Consider the following 14,683-nt stretch of genomic DNA (forward strand, 5'->3'; position numbering starts at 1 on the left):
TGGAGGTATATAGGGACTGGACGTCCATGGTGAAAATAAGGTGCTGGGGGCCAGAAAACTTAAAATCATTGAAAAAATTCAAAGCATGAGAAGTGTCACAAACATAGGTGGGAAGAGATTGAACAAGGGGGGATTAAAAAGTGTCAAGGTATGCAGAAATGAGTTTGGTGGGGCAGGAGCAAGCTGAGACAATAGGTCTACCTGGACAGCCAGGTTTGTGGATTTTGGGTAGGAGGTAAAAACAGGAAGTACGGGGTGTGGGAACTATGAGGTTGGTGGCAGTGGATGGGAGATCCCCAGAGCTGATAAGGTTGGTGATGGTATAGGAGACAGTGGCCTGGTGCTCCTTAGTGGGGTCACGATCAAGGGGTAAATAAGAGGTATCAGAGAATTGTCACTGTGCCTTGGCCAGGTAGAGGTCAGTATGCCAGTCAACAACAGCTCCCCCCTTATCAGCGGATTTTATAGTGAGGTTGGGATTGGTGCGGAGGGAGTGGAGAGCAGAGCATTCGGAAGGAGTGAGGTTGGAATTGGAACAGGGTGTAGTGAAGTCAAGACGGTTGATGTCCCGTCGGCAATTAACAATGAAGAGATCCAGAGTAGGCAGAAGACCAGAGTGTCCATGAAGAGGAGGAGGGTTGAAGACGGGAGAAGGGGTCATTGGTGGGGTTAGGGGAGTCCTTGCCAAAGAAGTAAGCTTGGAGATGGAGCCGGCGGAAGAAGAGTTCAGCGTCATGGCGTACGCGGAACTCATTGAGGTGTGGGCAAAGGGGGACAAAGGTGAGGCCCTCACTGAAGACAGAGTGCTCTGCCTCAGAGAGTTGAAGGTCGGAGGGAATGGTAAAGACCCAGCATGGATGAGAGATGGGATCAGAGGGGGGAGGGAAGGGTTAGGGTGAGAGGAAGATGGAGCCTCTGAGAGCCCAGGAGCTGGCGATGGGATCTGAGGGAGAGGGGATGGCAGAGTGGTGGTGGGGGAAGGGGAGTCGGGAGTCACAATCGTAGCATGTGAAGAGTTCAAGGCTGGATTCGCAGTCGGTATTTGCGCAGTCGCTTCGAAGCTGTCCATGGTCATTGGAACCTGCGTTGATGGTGCTGGAGACCGGATTTTCAATATGCCCTGGGTTGCCGTTGGTGGTGCTAGAATCCGGGTTTTGAATGTTGAAAGGACCAGATAGGGTGGATATGGAGAGGATGTTTCCTATGGTGGGGTTATCCAGAATTAGAGGTCACAGCCTCAAAATTGAGGGCGACCTTTTGGAACTGAGGTAGGAGGAAATTTTTTTAGCCAGAGAGTAGTGAAGCTGTGGAATGCTGTACCACAGACTGCAGTGGAGGCCAAGTCTGTTGGTCTATTTAAGGCGGAAGTTGATAGTTTTCTGATTGGTCAGGGCATCAAAGAATATAGTAGGAAGGTAGATGTATGGTGTTGAGTAGGATTTGGGATCAGCCATGATAGAGTGATGGATTAGACTTGATTGGCTGAATGGCCTAATTCTGCTCCAATGTCTTATGGTCTTTTGGTCCATGGTTTCATTTATACTTGTAGAAATTAGTTTCCTTCCTTCTGAGTTTTATTTCGAGACATAACTTTAGCACTTCATTTCATATGCTACCGCTCATTCCTGTTCACCAATTCTAGTAGTGTGTTTGGTCTCGTGTGCAGTAGTAGTAGTGTTGGGCAGACACAAGATGTATGCTATAGATAATAGAAAATAGATCAGAAGTGAAATTCAACAGTTCATTTTCAAATGTTACATTTCACTCTTTTAAGTTTGAATCTCCTTGAAACAAAGCTGATTAATTTTCTTAAATGACTTGGTCAAAAACATGTAATAATGTATTGTGTTCAGTGTTACTTTTCTAATGAGCTGCATGCATATTTTAAATTTCAAAGTAAAATGTGTATGTCAGCACAGATATATATTTCAAGGGATGTAACAAAGTAATGCTCTCCAATTGTTAAGTACATTTATATCTTCAGTGCTACATTTACAAGGGAATAGGAAATAGGAGTAGACTATAAATGTGTGATTCATGTGACCCACATTCTGCAGGTATTGTATCAGCCATCCATCTAAAAAAATGTTTGCTGCTGTTGTCATTTGATGTTCTCTCAGTGGGAAATAAAGATTAGAATTAAACTTTGCATGTGGGCTCTAGATAAGGCCATTACTGCAACTTAAAAGTTAAGCTGTTGTTTGATTACTATCAATTAATAAGATTAAATTGATAGAAATTAGATCAGAAGTGAAATCAGAAGTAGATGGGAACATTGACTGATAATGAGTCAGCAAAAGAATATCTGCAGTTGCTGGAAATCCAATTAATCCAATGCTGGTGGAACTCAGCAACATTTATGAAAAAGAGTACAGTTGCCTGCTGAGCATCTTCAGCAATTTGTGTGTGTTGACTGATACTCCATTTTTGAGGTTGACTTTCCCCTTGTAGTTGATTTCAAGGCACTAAGAACATAGTGAGAGCTGGAAAGACTAAGCAACAAATTCCATATCTGCTTTATTATCTTTGTTTCTATGTAGTCTAAGCCTGCATTCAAGGCTACTTTGGAGTTGGCCTTTTCTCTACCTGTCATCTTAATAAAGCTTTTGATTGATTTAGCTAGCTTTGGTGTATTGGCAAACATAATTAACAATGTTTTTATTTTGAATTAACAGTACAACGTCCCAGCAAAGCAAGAAGTTATTAGCAAAAGCAGAAGCTTGGATAGGAAGCCAGAACCTTTAGTATTGACCAATTGGCGACACAGCACATACGGTGTTAGTCACTTGGACCTTGAAAAGGTAGGAAGTTGCAATTTAAATCATAATCTGTTAAATACAGATGTCATCAGTTTATGTGCTGGATAATTCAGAGAACGGACTCTTTCATAATGAGTTTTTTGTTTGGGAAGCTTTACTGTCTCCTTGGTGGATATCAGGAAGATAAGATAAAGGGTCTAGTGAATTTTCCATGTCACCTATGCAGAAAATGTAATGACATCAGTGCATTAAGGTAGTTCAAAGGAAGACAATAAAGGAATGTGGAATAAAGTGCTAGAGAAAATACAGTGTACAGAGACAAGGTGTAAGTGTAGAGGATATTTTTGAGAGAATGCATACAAGGCAGAACATTTAAAGTTAAAAATCATCTTCTCAATTTGCGCTCTGATTTCCAGCTGTTGGGTCTATCTTTTTCAATGCTAGGCCTTCACACACAATTTCTTCATTTGCAGTTCCTAGTGACTTCCAGTGCAGTTGATGTGTAGCTGAACTTGCACTTTGCTGTTCAGGGCATCACACATTGGTCACACCAACAGAATTGAAGCTTAGTGGAATGATTGCAGCATCAACTTGTCCCTTAATGTAGATGGGCACTTGATGGTTGCTGCAAACAAGGAAGCATAGAACAATACAACACAGAATGCATCATGGGCTGAAGGTGATTTCTGTGCAGAACGTGATGCTAATTTAAACTAATCCCACCTGACTGCATAGGGGCTAAATATGTCTATTCCCTGATCAAGTTCCTACCTATATGTCTCTTAAATGTTGCCAGTGCATCCCCTTACCAGGTGTTCCAGACACCTTCCATTCTCTGTGCACAAAAATAGTTGCCTCATAGATATTTATTAAGTTTCCCCCACCTTCACTTTAAAGCTTTGCCTTCTAGTATTTATCATTTCCATTCTACACCAGTTATACCTCTCATAATTTTATATACTTGTATCTTGTCACCCCTTAGCCTCTGGCAATCCAAGGAAAACAGTTTAATTTTGTCAAACCTCTCCCTATAGTAATGCTCTTTTAATCCAGGCAACATTGTGCTGAACCTCTTTTGCACCCTCTTCAAATTTTCTATATCCTTCCTGTAATGTGGAGATGAGAACTGCACACAATATTCCCAAGAGAATGATTAAAGGAAGATTGGCTTTATTTGTCCCATGTATATCAAAACATTGAAATGTGTCATTGCGTCCGCAAGTGTTACTTTGCTTCTGCCACTAACGAGCATGCTCACAGCTTTCCAGCCATAACCCATACATCTTTGGAATGTAGGAGGAAACCAACACGGTCATGGAGGAATTGTACAAGCTCCTTACAGTCAGTAGTGGAATCTGATTGCAGGTTGCTGGGACTGTAAAGCATTACAGTAACAACAAAGTTTGATAGAGCTATACAAGATTTGCCTACGTTTGTACTAAATATCCTGATGTATGTTGTATGTCTCATTACCATTTTATGTATGTGTTGCCTCTTTCAGGGAGCTATTAATTTCTATCCCAAATCCCTCTGTAATCAATACTTCTCAGGGTCTTACCATTTTTCATTTGCATTTGACCTCCCAAAGTACAAAACTTCTGATACAGTATAAGTTCTTTCCTGCTTCCTTTATGTTCAGGATTAGACTTCTGTCTCTCATTTCTTCACCCATATTTCCACCTGATTTATATCCTGCTGCATACTTTGACAAGCTTCCTCACTATCCTTACTCCACCAATTTCATGTCAAATGCAGACTTGCAAATCCACCCATGTACATATCCCTCCAAGCCATTTAACAGATAAATGTCCCAACACTGATCCCTATGGAATACTACTAGCCATGGACCTTAAGTCAAAATAACAACCCTACACCACCACAATCTGTCTTCTGTGGCCAAGCCAGTTTGGAGTCCAGTGTACTCAGTCACCATGGATCCCTTGTGCTTCTTCTGAATCAGTCTACTATGAGAGGCCTTGTTAAATGTTTTAGTAAAATCCATTTAGGCAGGATCCACTGCCCTATCCTACAATCATCTCCATTTCCTCAAAACAACAGTCAAGTAAGTTAGACATGACCTCTCTTGCATAAAGCCTTGCTGATTATCCCCGAAAGATCTGGGCTTTTCCTGATGTGAGTGAATCTTATACTTAGGAATCTTCTCCAGTCATTTTCCTACCACTGGTGTAAGGTTCCCTGGCCTATAATTTTCTTGTTTGTTTCTATTGCTCTCCTGTAACAAAGGAACAACATTAGCTTTTCTCCAGTCCTTTGGGATCTTGCCTGTGGCTAAAAAGGATATGATGATCTCTGTCAAGACCCTAGCAGTCTCTTTCCTTGACTCTCTCAATTACTGGAAATTAGGCTCTGTGTTCTTGTCCATCTTAATACTCTTCAAAAGACTCAACAGATTTTTTATATCAACCTGCCCTAGAATATCAATAGCCCCTTCTTGAGTTCACTATCCTTTAATGTCTTCCTTGTTGGTAATTACCAATGCAAAGCATTCATTTAGAATCTTGCCCACTTCCTCTGTTTTCAGAAATGAATTCCTTTTCACTTTAGTCCCTTTTAGCTCTCCTGACACCCTAAGTTCTTTCCTGCTTTCTTTATTTTCAGGGGCCCTGTGGTGGGCCATAGCACCTGTTTCCATACTGTATGTCACTTATGACTTTGGTTTTAGAGAGGAAAACTAGGATCTCATATTATGCCTACAAAAAAGTCCTGGCAAGGCAATTAAAAGCATTTAAAAACTTTTGATATCTAAATTATATTATTTGATATTAAAATGCAAAAATGGGTACATTTTCAACAAGAGTCAATAAGTTTAAGAATGTATGAGTTTAAAGTAAAACTTCTGAAGTTTAACATAAAGCAATTTAAATTAAAGCATTTGAAACTGGTAGCAATAGTGTAAAAATAGCAGAGTAAAATGTAAACCAGCAGTGCTGACTTGCTCTTCTTTCCTCTCAGGATAGCTTGGGATTGGATGCAAAGAGCATCCAGTTTTGTCTCCAACATGGTGATTTGCTGCTGGGTTCTTGTGAGTTTAACAGCAGAGCAGGAAGTCAGATATAGTAGCCTCTCTGCCTTCGCTGGTTGATCACGGTTACTTGGAAATCTATGAGCCCACTGCAGAGATAAAATGGTTCCACTGTTGTCAGTAAGCATGATCCAGGCTAATAGTGCCTGAAGCTGGATCATGACTTATAAGAGCCATTATACAGAATGATTAAACAATGGGCGAGGACTTATATATAGCACCTTTTTCAAGGCACTTTACTGGAGTATTATCAAATATTAACATCAAGCAATAGAAGAACTAGAACAAAGAAGTATGTTTTAATCATCAACCTTAAGGTAAAAAGGGAGCTAAGGAAGTGGATGTGTTAGAGAATTACAGAGCTTGGACCTTGATCTGAGACATGGTTTCTAATGATTGATTAGACCCAGGGATGATTAAGTGGCCTGAATTTGAAGTGTGCAAATAATTTGGAAATCTTTAATACGGTTGGCAGTGATTATACAATGCATAGGGAGAGACCACCAAAGGATTTGAAATGAAGAATGAAAATGGTTAAAAAATTAATGCCATGTTTAAACATAAGCCAATTAGTTCTGCAAATGCTGGTTATAGGCTTAAGATGACTGTAAACTTAAGCAGAGTACCCAAAGGTTTATTGGAACAGCTAAGTCTAAAGGGACATACCTGGGTTTCAAAAGTTGTTGAGTTGAAGCAAGGGTAGAGTACTAATTAAGAATAGTAAGCAGCTTTGCCAAATTATTTTTCTGTAGTTACTATACTTGATAATTTCCAGTGATGCTTGGAAAAGTACCTTTCATTGCAACAAAAAGATTTTAATTAGGGAACTATTTTCAAAAATATTCTTGGGTGTTTTCTGATAAATGACAAGCTAAAAGAAAAATTAATCTTTACCAATAATTAAAACAAGAGTCACCAGAAAAAATATTAAAATGCTGTATAATAAGTAAGAAGTAGGAATTGGAATACAATATAAGCAAAAAATATAAGGATAAATGAGTAACCAACGAGAAACATTTTGATTTTTCCAGTTCACTTCCAAAAAGCACAAGCGCAATTCCTCTGAACATCTCTGTGCTCCATCATCGCATTTGTTTTCGCAGCACCCTGATCAAGTTAGTATTTTACTGTTTTAATACAAGTTACCCTAAAATATAAATAAATTTCCCATTATTCCCTTCATTTCGTAAATTTATATTGACTGTCAATTTGATTAAAGCTAATCTTGTAAGATTATTAATTCACAAGTGGTAGCTTTTGCAAATCAGCCTTCAACAGTTCTGATGGCTAAACTGTTTAACCTGGCATTTAAATTATGAAAAGAATGTGTTTTGTTACATTTGACTTGTTTCACTTCTGCAGTGTATTGCGTTGTGTCTGTTATTATTCCAAATCACTTTTCTGCTTTCTTGGTTATTGATTGTGTGAGTGGCAATCTAGTTAGTTGTTTTATCTGTATGTGAAATAGGCAGGTCATTATAGAACTGGTACAAAGTTTATGAACTTCTGAAAGAACCAGAAAATTTAGTAATTCTGAATTTTGATTAAGGCTAAATTTGTTTTGTCATTAACCAACACATTGTATTTTAATATATTTGCATATCTAAATGTATAAAATGTATTTTATCCTGATTGATTTCATATTTTCATCTGGTTTTGAATTATTACATCATTACCCAACATTTGCATGAGCTATTGAAATGCTTGGTAATCTAAAGTACAGTAAATCATTCTTAACATTGATTAATATAAATATTGTTAATTTATGCCTTTTGACATAAAATAATATTCTCAGTGGATATCAGATTGATTTGCTTGAGTTCTTCACTCTATGGAGATATAATTGTGCACTTTCTCTACATTCACTTGTTATATTGTCAGATAGCTTTCCAACAAAAAAGCTTCCATTTTAGCTATTCTAGTGTAGCCATATCATAATAATGTGATTTCCATAGAATATAATTTTAGAATGCTTTTTGAACTATACTTCCTAAGCTATATATTATATTTCTTGTCTGTTACATTTTGCTTCACTGCATCCCTTGACATCGTCAACTTGTTACTTATGCTAATACTTTATAAACTCTTAACTCTCTGCCACCACCCATGAATGACTGCCTGTCTACAACTGCCGAAGAGGAGCTTTGCTTTAACATATCAGAAAAGTTTAAGGAATATTGCTTAGATCCTAAATATTTTTTTACCATTTATATCTGATTCAACTTCTCCTGTTAAGTGTTTGCTATTACTGAACACCTGCATGATTGCAAGTTTCAAATTCCACATACTAACTTTTGTAAATGCTATCTATGTGCACTTGTCCGTAACTAGCAAAGTGACTTGTTTATGCTGTTGTCTGGAGTTCTTTGCCTTGCTGTTATTCTCATTTTTTTTAAAGGAATCCTTTAATGTTACCTTTGTCCATCTCATTGAATCTATTACACCATTGTTAAGGTGTTATTCAAATATTAAAGACATGCTGTAACGACAACGACATGAGGAAATCTGCAGCTGCTGCGAAATTCAAGCAACAGACACAAAATGCTGGTGGAACGCAGCAGGCCAGCAGCATCTTTAGGAAGAAGCACAGTTGACATTTTGGGCCGAGACCTTTCGTCAGGACTAACTGAAGGAAAAGATAGTAAGAGATTTGAAAGCTACTATCTTTTCTTTCAGTTAGTCCTGATGAAGGGTCTCAGCCCAAAACGTCGACTGTGCTTCTTCCTATATATGCTGCCTGGCCCGCTGCGTTCCACCAACATTTTGTGTCTGTTGCTGTAATCTAGTCAGAAGTGACCAATACGTTATTTAAGCTGCAAGAAGGCTGGAAAACAATTTAAACTTTGTTTTCCTTCTCTATTTCACTTGTCATGCATGATTATTACAACACTACCTGATAGTGTCCTGATGAAAGGTTTCAGCATGAAATGCTGACTGTACTCTTTTCCATAGATGCTGCCTGGCCTGCTGAGTTCCTCCAGTATTGTGTGTGTGTTGCTTGGATATTCAGCAATTGCAGATTTTCTCTTGACACAGAAATGTACCTCTTGGCTCACCGTGTCTATTCCCACGATCATGTGTCCATCTATATTAGACTTGAAGATTCAAGTACTTGCCTAAATATTTATTTGTTCTGAATGTTGAATCTTTGCCTTCATCACCCATTTAAGCAGTACATTCCAGATTCCAATCATCCTCTGGGTGAAACAATTCCCTCTAAACTTAATACCTCTTAACCTAAGCCATTCCTTCCAGCTTTAGACACATCTGCTCTGGACAAAAGTTTCCTGCTATCTGTGCCCCTCATAATTTAATATTCCTCTATCAGGTACTCTATAATGATGATGAACTTAGAGCATGGATCAGTACACAGAACTAATGATGTTATGGCCAACTTGGCTGTCGCAAGGGCAGGATTGTCTGCTTGATGTACTGAGGTTCAGATGTTTCAAATGAGATGGGGAGGGAGGTAAAAGAGGGTGGAATGGAATGGCATTGCTTGTCAGGGAAAGTATCACAGTTGTAGAAAGGGATAATGTCATGGAGAGAATTTTTACTGAGACAGTATGGGTAGAAGTCAGAAACAGAAAGGAAATTCCCCTATTGGCTGGTATTCTATAGGACTCTAGTATCAGAAGGGACACTGAAGAGCAGGTAAGTAGGTGAATTTTGGAAAGGTAAAAATAACAGGGTTGTGGTCATTGTTTCACTTAAACTTCCCTAATATTGATTGGCACTTACTTTTTGAAAAAGGTTCAGGTGGAGCTGAATTTGTTAAGTCTGTTCAGGAAGGATTCCTGATACAGTATGTATATGGACCTAATTGAGGAAAGGCCATACTCAATCTCATACTAGGTAATGAACCTGCTTAGGTGACATTGCTTGGTTGGTGACCAATTTGGAGATAGTGACCATAACTCTCTGACCTTTAACATAGCCCTGGACAAGGATAGGTACTGTCAATATAGGAAAATATTTAATTGGTGAGGGCTAATCATGAGGGTATTAGGCAGAAACCTGGGATCATAAATTGGGAGTAAATGTTCTCAGGGAATTGCACACTGGACATGTGGAGGTGTTTAGAGAGTATTTGCATGTGGTTCTGGATATGTTTGTCCCTTTGGCAAAAGGAAAGATAGTATCTGGGAAAGAGCCAAAATTGACAAGAGAGATGGAACATTTAGTCAAGAGGAAGAAGGAGGCATACTCAAGGTTCAGGAAGCAAAAATCAAGCTGGGCTCTTGAGACTTGTGAGGTAGCCAGGAAGGAATTTAAGAAGGGACCAACTAGAAGGGGTCATGAGAAGGCCATAAAGAGTAAAATTAAGGAAAGCCCTAAGGGATTTTATAAAGATATAGATTAGCTTTATTTGTCACATATTTAATAGATTATAATATGTAATGAAGTATTTAGAGTCTTTCTGATGTTCCATTTGAAATATCCAGTGAAATACGTTAAAGGCCAACACAGTCCAAAGATTGTGCTGGGGACGGTCCGTGTCGATATGCTTCTGGTGCCAATGTACAAGTAACATCCCAATCTCTCCATATAACCTGGCAGCATTCCAATGAATTTTCTTATGTACCTGCTCCATTGTACTCGTACTTTACAGTGTGATAATGAGAAATCCAAACAGTACCCCAACTGTTGCTTAACTAATGTTTATACACTGTAACTTAACACCCATACTCTTATATTCAACAATCCAGCTAACAGAGGCAAGCAAGTATGTATACCACGTTTCCTTCACCAACTTATCTATCTATTCTGCCATCTGCAGGGTTGTTAGATTCGTACACCCCATACAACTTGGTACTTTCTAGGGCTGTACATTCCTAATGTATCTCTGCCTTATTAGTTATCCAGCATGTATCATCATGGACTTAACAGGATTAAAACTACGCAGAGCGTCAAGCAATTTAGTGTCTTTTAATATTTAATAGATTATAATATGTAATGAAGTATTTAGAGTCTTTCTGATGTTCCATTTTCTTTCATCTTCCTGTTTGAAATAACTAAATAGTGTTAAATGCTGTTTCAGGTTTGAAGTAAATGTTGCAATTTTTTGATTTCCTTCTCAGGAACTTGCTACTAGTCCGAAGCTAATCCACGACAACAATAATGAGCCACCTTCCTCACCAAAGAGTCCACAGCCTTCACCAACTGTTAGTATGACTCTTGTGGAAAAAGAAGTTATTTTGAAAGCAATTATTTCTATTAAAAGTGTTTTAAATATGAACTGAAAGAAACAATATTGATTTTTTTTGTGAATGAAAATGGTTGTGAATAGGTCTAATTAGAAATTATCTAATCATTGCTTATTGTTGTGATAAAAATTGTTTCATTAAATTTGTAGGTTTCAGAAAAATATGGATTGCTTTATATGACAAAAATCACAGAGAATGGCAAAAAAGTCAGGTGAGTATTTGAATTATGGCCTGTTAATTTCAGAATTCAGTTTAATTTGAATACTGAAATTGCATAGTTTCTTTGAATGGTGCTTACAACAAGTACAACATTGCATGGCAAAGCTGACCAAACTCTTAATGATAAATTGTAGTTTTTAGTAATATTGTTTAGTTGCTCTGAGGAAGGTAAAGCCTATACAATAGCATACACTCAAAATGGCTCAGAGGAATAAAGGTGAAGATAGTGAAGGCAATGGACCCAAAGATTGCATTAATTAATAACAGGAAACATAAATTTTGCTAGCGTTAAGTAGATTAGATAATAATATGGGGAATGTTATAACTTTGTGTCAAGGAAGAATAAAGTATAATTCTAAGAAAAATCATTAGTTAAATTAAAGGTTACAAAACTGGAAGGTTCTATTTTGAATGCATGTAGTATTTGAAATAAAACTAAACTCAGAGTACAAATAGAAAGAGGCTTGCACTTCTCTGTAAGTCAACTTTATTATCACTGATCATAAAGGTCCATGACTTGGTCTAACCTGTGCTGAATTAGGTGGTTGTAGATGTTGAAGCTTGAGTTATCATTGAAAGAGCCACATCGGGCAAGAGAGAAATTTAAATGAAATGCATATGTTTTTTAAAACTATGCATTAATTTGTGTGCCTATAATTTTTTGGTAGAATTATATGATCTCTTTCAGTACTGTTAAGCGGAAATTGTATTTAGACCTAGAATTTAGTTGACCAAAAGGACAATATTTTTCCAAAATATAATTAAGAGTAACATGCCTAACAGGGTTTTTTGGTTGGAAAAAAACCTTTCTGGCTAATTTCCTGGAGGGGAAGAAATTTTCCACCCTGTTGTGACATCAGGCCTTCCAATATGATTGAATTAGCTAACCTCTGAAATGGTCTAGCAACTATTCAGTCCATGGCAAATGCTTATGTAAGAGAATTATGGGTTGTGAGGATGTACTTAGATCCTGGATCAGTACATGGAATTGTAATATTCAATTTCAGAGTCTTATTTCCATGAGAGACAGGACTGCCAACTCAATATTCCTGGGTTTCATTATTTTAGCCATGATGGGGGTGTGTAAAAGAAGTGGAGGGGTTGTGCTATTGATAAATTGATGGGATTATTTCAGTGCATCTACGAGGGGTTCTTGAAACAGAATGTGTAGAGCCCAGAGAAAACATACTGGGCCTGGTTTTGGAAATAAGCTCAAAGACTGGGGCCAGAGCAAGTGGCTGAGATATTTAGTACTTTGTTTTGGTATCTACTAAGGAGTAGGATAGTGAAGGCAGGCTGGGGAATGCTGATATGCTGGTATATTTTGAGATTGAAGAGGTAGTGCTGGGTCTTAAAAAATATATATTAAGATGGTCAAGTTCCTTGGGCCTGATGGTATGTATCCCAGAATATAGAAAAAAGCAAGTGAAGAGATTACTGGGGTTTTGACAAAGACTTTTAGTCTCCTCTAGCAATGGTTGAGGTCCCAAAGGACTGAAGAGCAGCAAGTGCCTTGTTTTGTTCAAGAAAGGTGATGCGATCAATCCAGGTAATTACAGGCCAATGAGCCACATGTCAGTGGTATGGAAGTTTTTGGAGAAGATACTGAGGGATGGGATTTATGTCCATTTATAAAAGTATGGCCTACTTGGGGAAAGTCCACTTGGTTTTGTGCAGGTTAGGTTGTCTTATAAAACTGAATTTATTGAGACTGCATTTGGAATCTCATGTGCAGTTCTGATTTCCCCACTTAGAGGAAGGATATGGAGACTATGGAAAGAATGCAAAAGAGGTTTACCATGATGTTGGTTAAGAGGATAGAGCTATGAGGAGAGGCAGGACAAACTTGGGATCTCCCTAGAGTGTCAGTAGCTGAGGGGAGACCTGATACAGGTTTCTAAAAATTGTAAAGCGGACAGATAGGGTAGACAGTCAGAATCTTTTCCCAGCATAGAAATTTCAAGCACCAGAGCTTTTATGGTTAGAGTGGGACTGGGGTGGGGGGTAGTGTTCGAAGTTCAAAGGCAACATGAGAGGCAAGCTTTTTTTGAATATGGTTCAAGTTGCCTGGAAATGGATATGAAGAGTACTAGTGGAAGCAGGCAGTTTGTAGAGTCTGAGGCTTTGGATAGACACAAGGATATGAAGGGAATGGAAGGATATAGATTATACACAGGAGGACATTTGAAATAAATTGGCATTGGCACAACATCTTGTATGAAATGGCCTTTTCCAGTACTGTACTGTTCTGTTATGCAGACAGAAACCTCTACAATAATGGTCACCAACCATTCGATCTTTGAGACTTTCCCAGTAGATCCTGAAAAAAAAAGAAAAATGTGCACCGGGCAGAAAAGACCGGAAGCAAAACCCCACAACACGGAAACAACCTCTCCCCTTAAACAGCTCTCTGCAGCGGGAACACTACTACATCACCATTATCCTAATCGACATCAACCTATCTTTATAATGCTCATATTACAGCACTTCTCTCCCTTTAAGTTCCAACATTCCCAGAATGTAAAAGAGCTGGGAAACAAAAAACAGTGGTGGCATTAGCTTGCATTCCTCTGAAACTTGTCTCAGTAACAGTTTACCAATACAAAACACCTGAAAAATCTGGCAGATTCAACGTTCAGTCTAACAAAGGAAACTGTCCATTCAAATATTCAGTCTGTCAGAGGTTTGTGAGGGCACTGTGCTGCAACAGATGAAAATTATTCGATCTAAGTACAAGAGCTATCTTACTGACAGACACCTCACAGACTGTCTCAGACTGGCTGGCTGTAGTTATGAGCCAAATTTCAGGGAACTAGCAGAAAGTATTCAGCCCCAGTCATCACACTAAGTGCAACAGTCAATTTTTATTCATTTATTTTTCATGTTGAAATAAAATTAAATAATGAAACATAGAATTAAAGGTGTTGTAATGTGAGCATTATAAAAATAAGTAATACCAATTAAGATAATGGTAACATAGCAACACTCCTGCTACAGAAAGCTGCCTGCAAAGAGAGACTGTTTCTGGGGCTGCGGAGCTCCACTTCCGGTCCCTTCTGCCTGGTGCACATGCGTGTGTCTAAACAATTTAGTAGGTTGATCTTGCCTTTCACTAGGGGATCTTGGGCTTAAAAAGGTTGGCGACCACTACTCTACAACCTGTAAATGAATTCTAAAAATACCAGAAATTGAAATTTTGCATTTGTTGCAGGGGTAAATATTTACTACTAAAATTATTAGTTCTGATCTGCAGTTCTTAAGCTCATGTTCATTGTCATCTGACTGTGCAGATATACAACCAAACAAAACAACTCTCTTTTGGACCATGGTGTATTCACAAAACATATCACGTGTTACTGCAAATATTTTAATAAATTATAATTTAATATGAATGTAGAGCACAGCACAGGTAAATAGTAAACAGTTCAGTAAACTGGTCGCTGTCCGAATGACAA

At 38.3% G+C, this 14,683-nt stretch overlaps 1 protein-coding gene across 8 annotated transcripts in view; it reads left to right on the forward strand.

The window, feature by feature from the left end:
• arhgap12b (Rho GTPase activating protein 12b) overlaps positions 1 to 14,683 on the forward strand; it is a 189,526-nt gene that overhangs the window by 110,497 nt on the left and 64,346 nt on the right. For 5 of the 8 annotated variants that reach the window (XM_059971961.1, XM_059971959.1, XM_059971958.1 and 2 more), the window contains 4 exons: positions 2,676 to 2,801; positions 6,834 to 6,917; positions 10,884 to 10,967; positions 11,159 to 11,220. In XM_059971961.1, coding sequence (XP_059827944.1) covers positions 2,676 to 2,801; positions 6,834 to 6,917; positions 10,884 to 10,967; positions 11,159 to 11,220 — 356 coding nt within the window. The remainder of the gene's footprint in view (positions 1 to 2,675; positions 2,802 to 6,833; positions 6,918 to 10,883; positions 10,968 to 11,158; positions 11,221 to 14,683) is intronic. The other 3 variants (XM_059971964.1, XM_059971965.1, XM_059971960.1) reach the window with 2 other exon arrangements.

The sequence above is a fragment of the Hypanus sabinus genome, chromosome 6 (assembly GCF_030144855.1).
Source record: "Hypanus sabinus isolate sHypSab1 chromosome 6, sHypSab1.hap1, whole genome shotgun sequence".
In the NCBI taxonomy this organism is placed as follows: domain Eukaryota; kingdom Metazoa; phylum Chordata; class Chondrichthyes; order Myliobatiformes; family Dasyatidae; genus Hypanus; species Hypanus sabinus.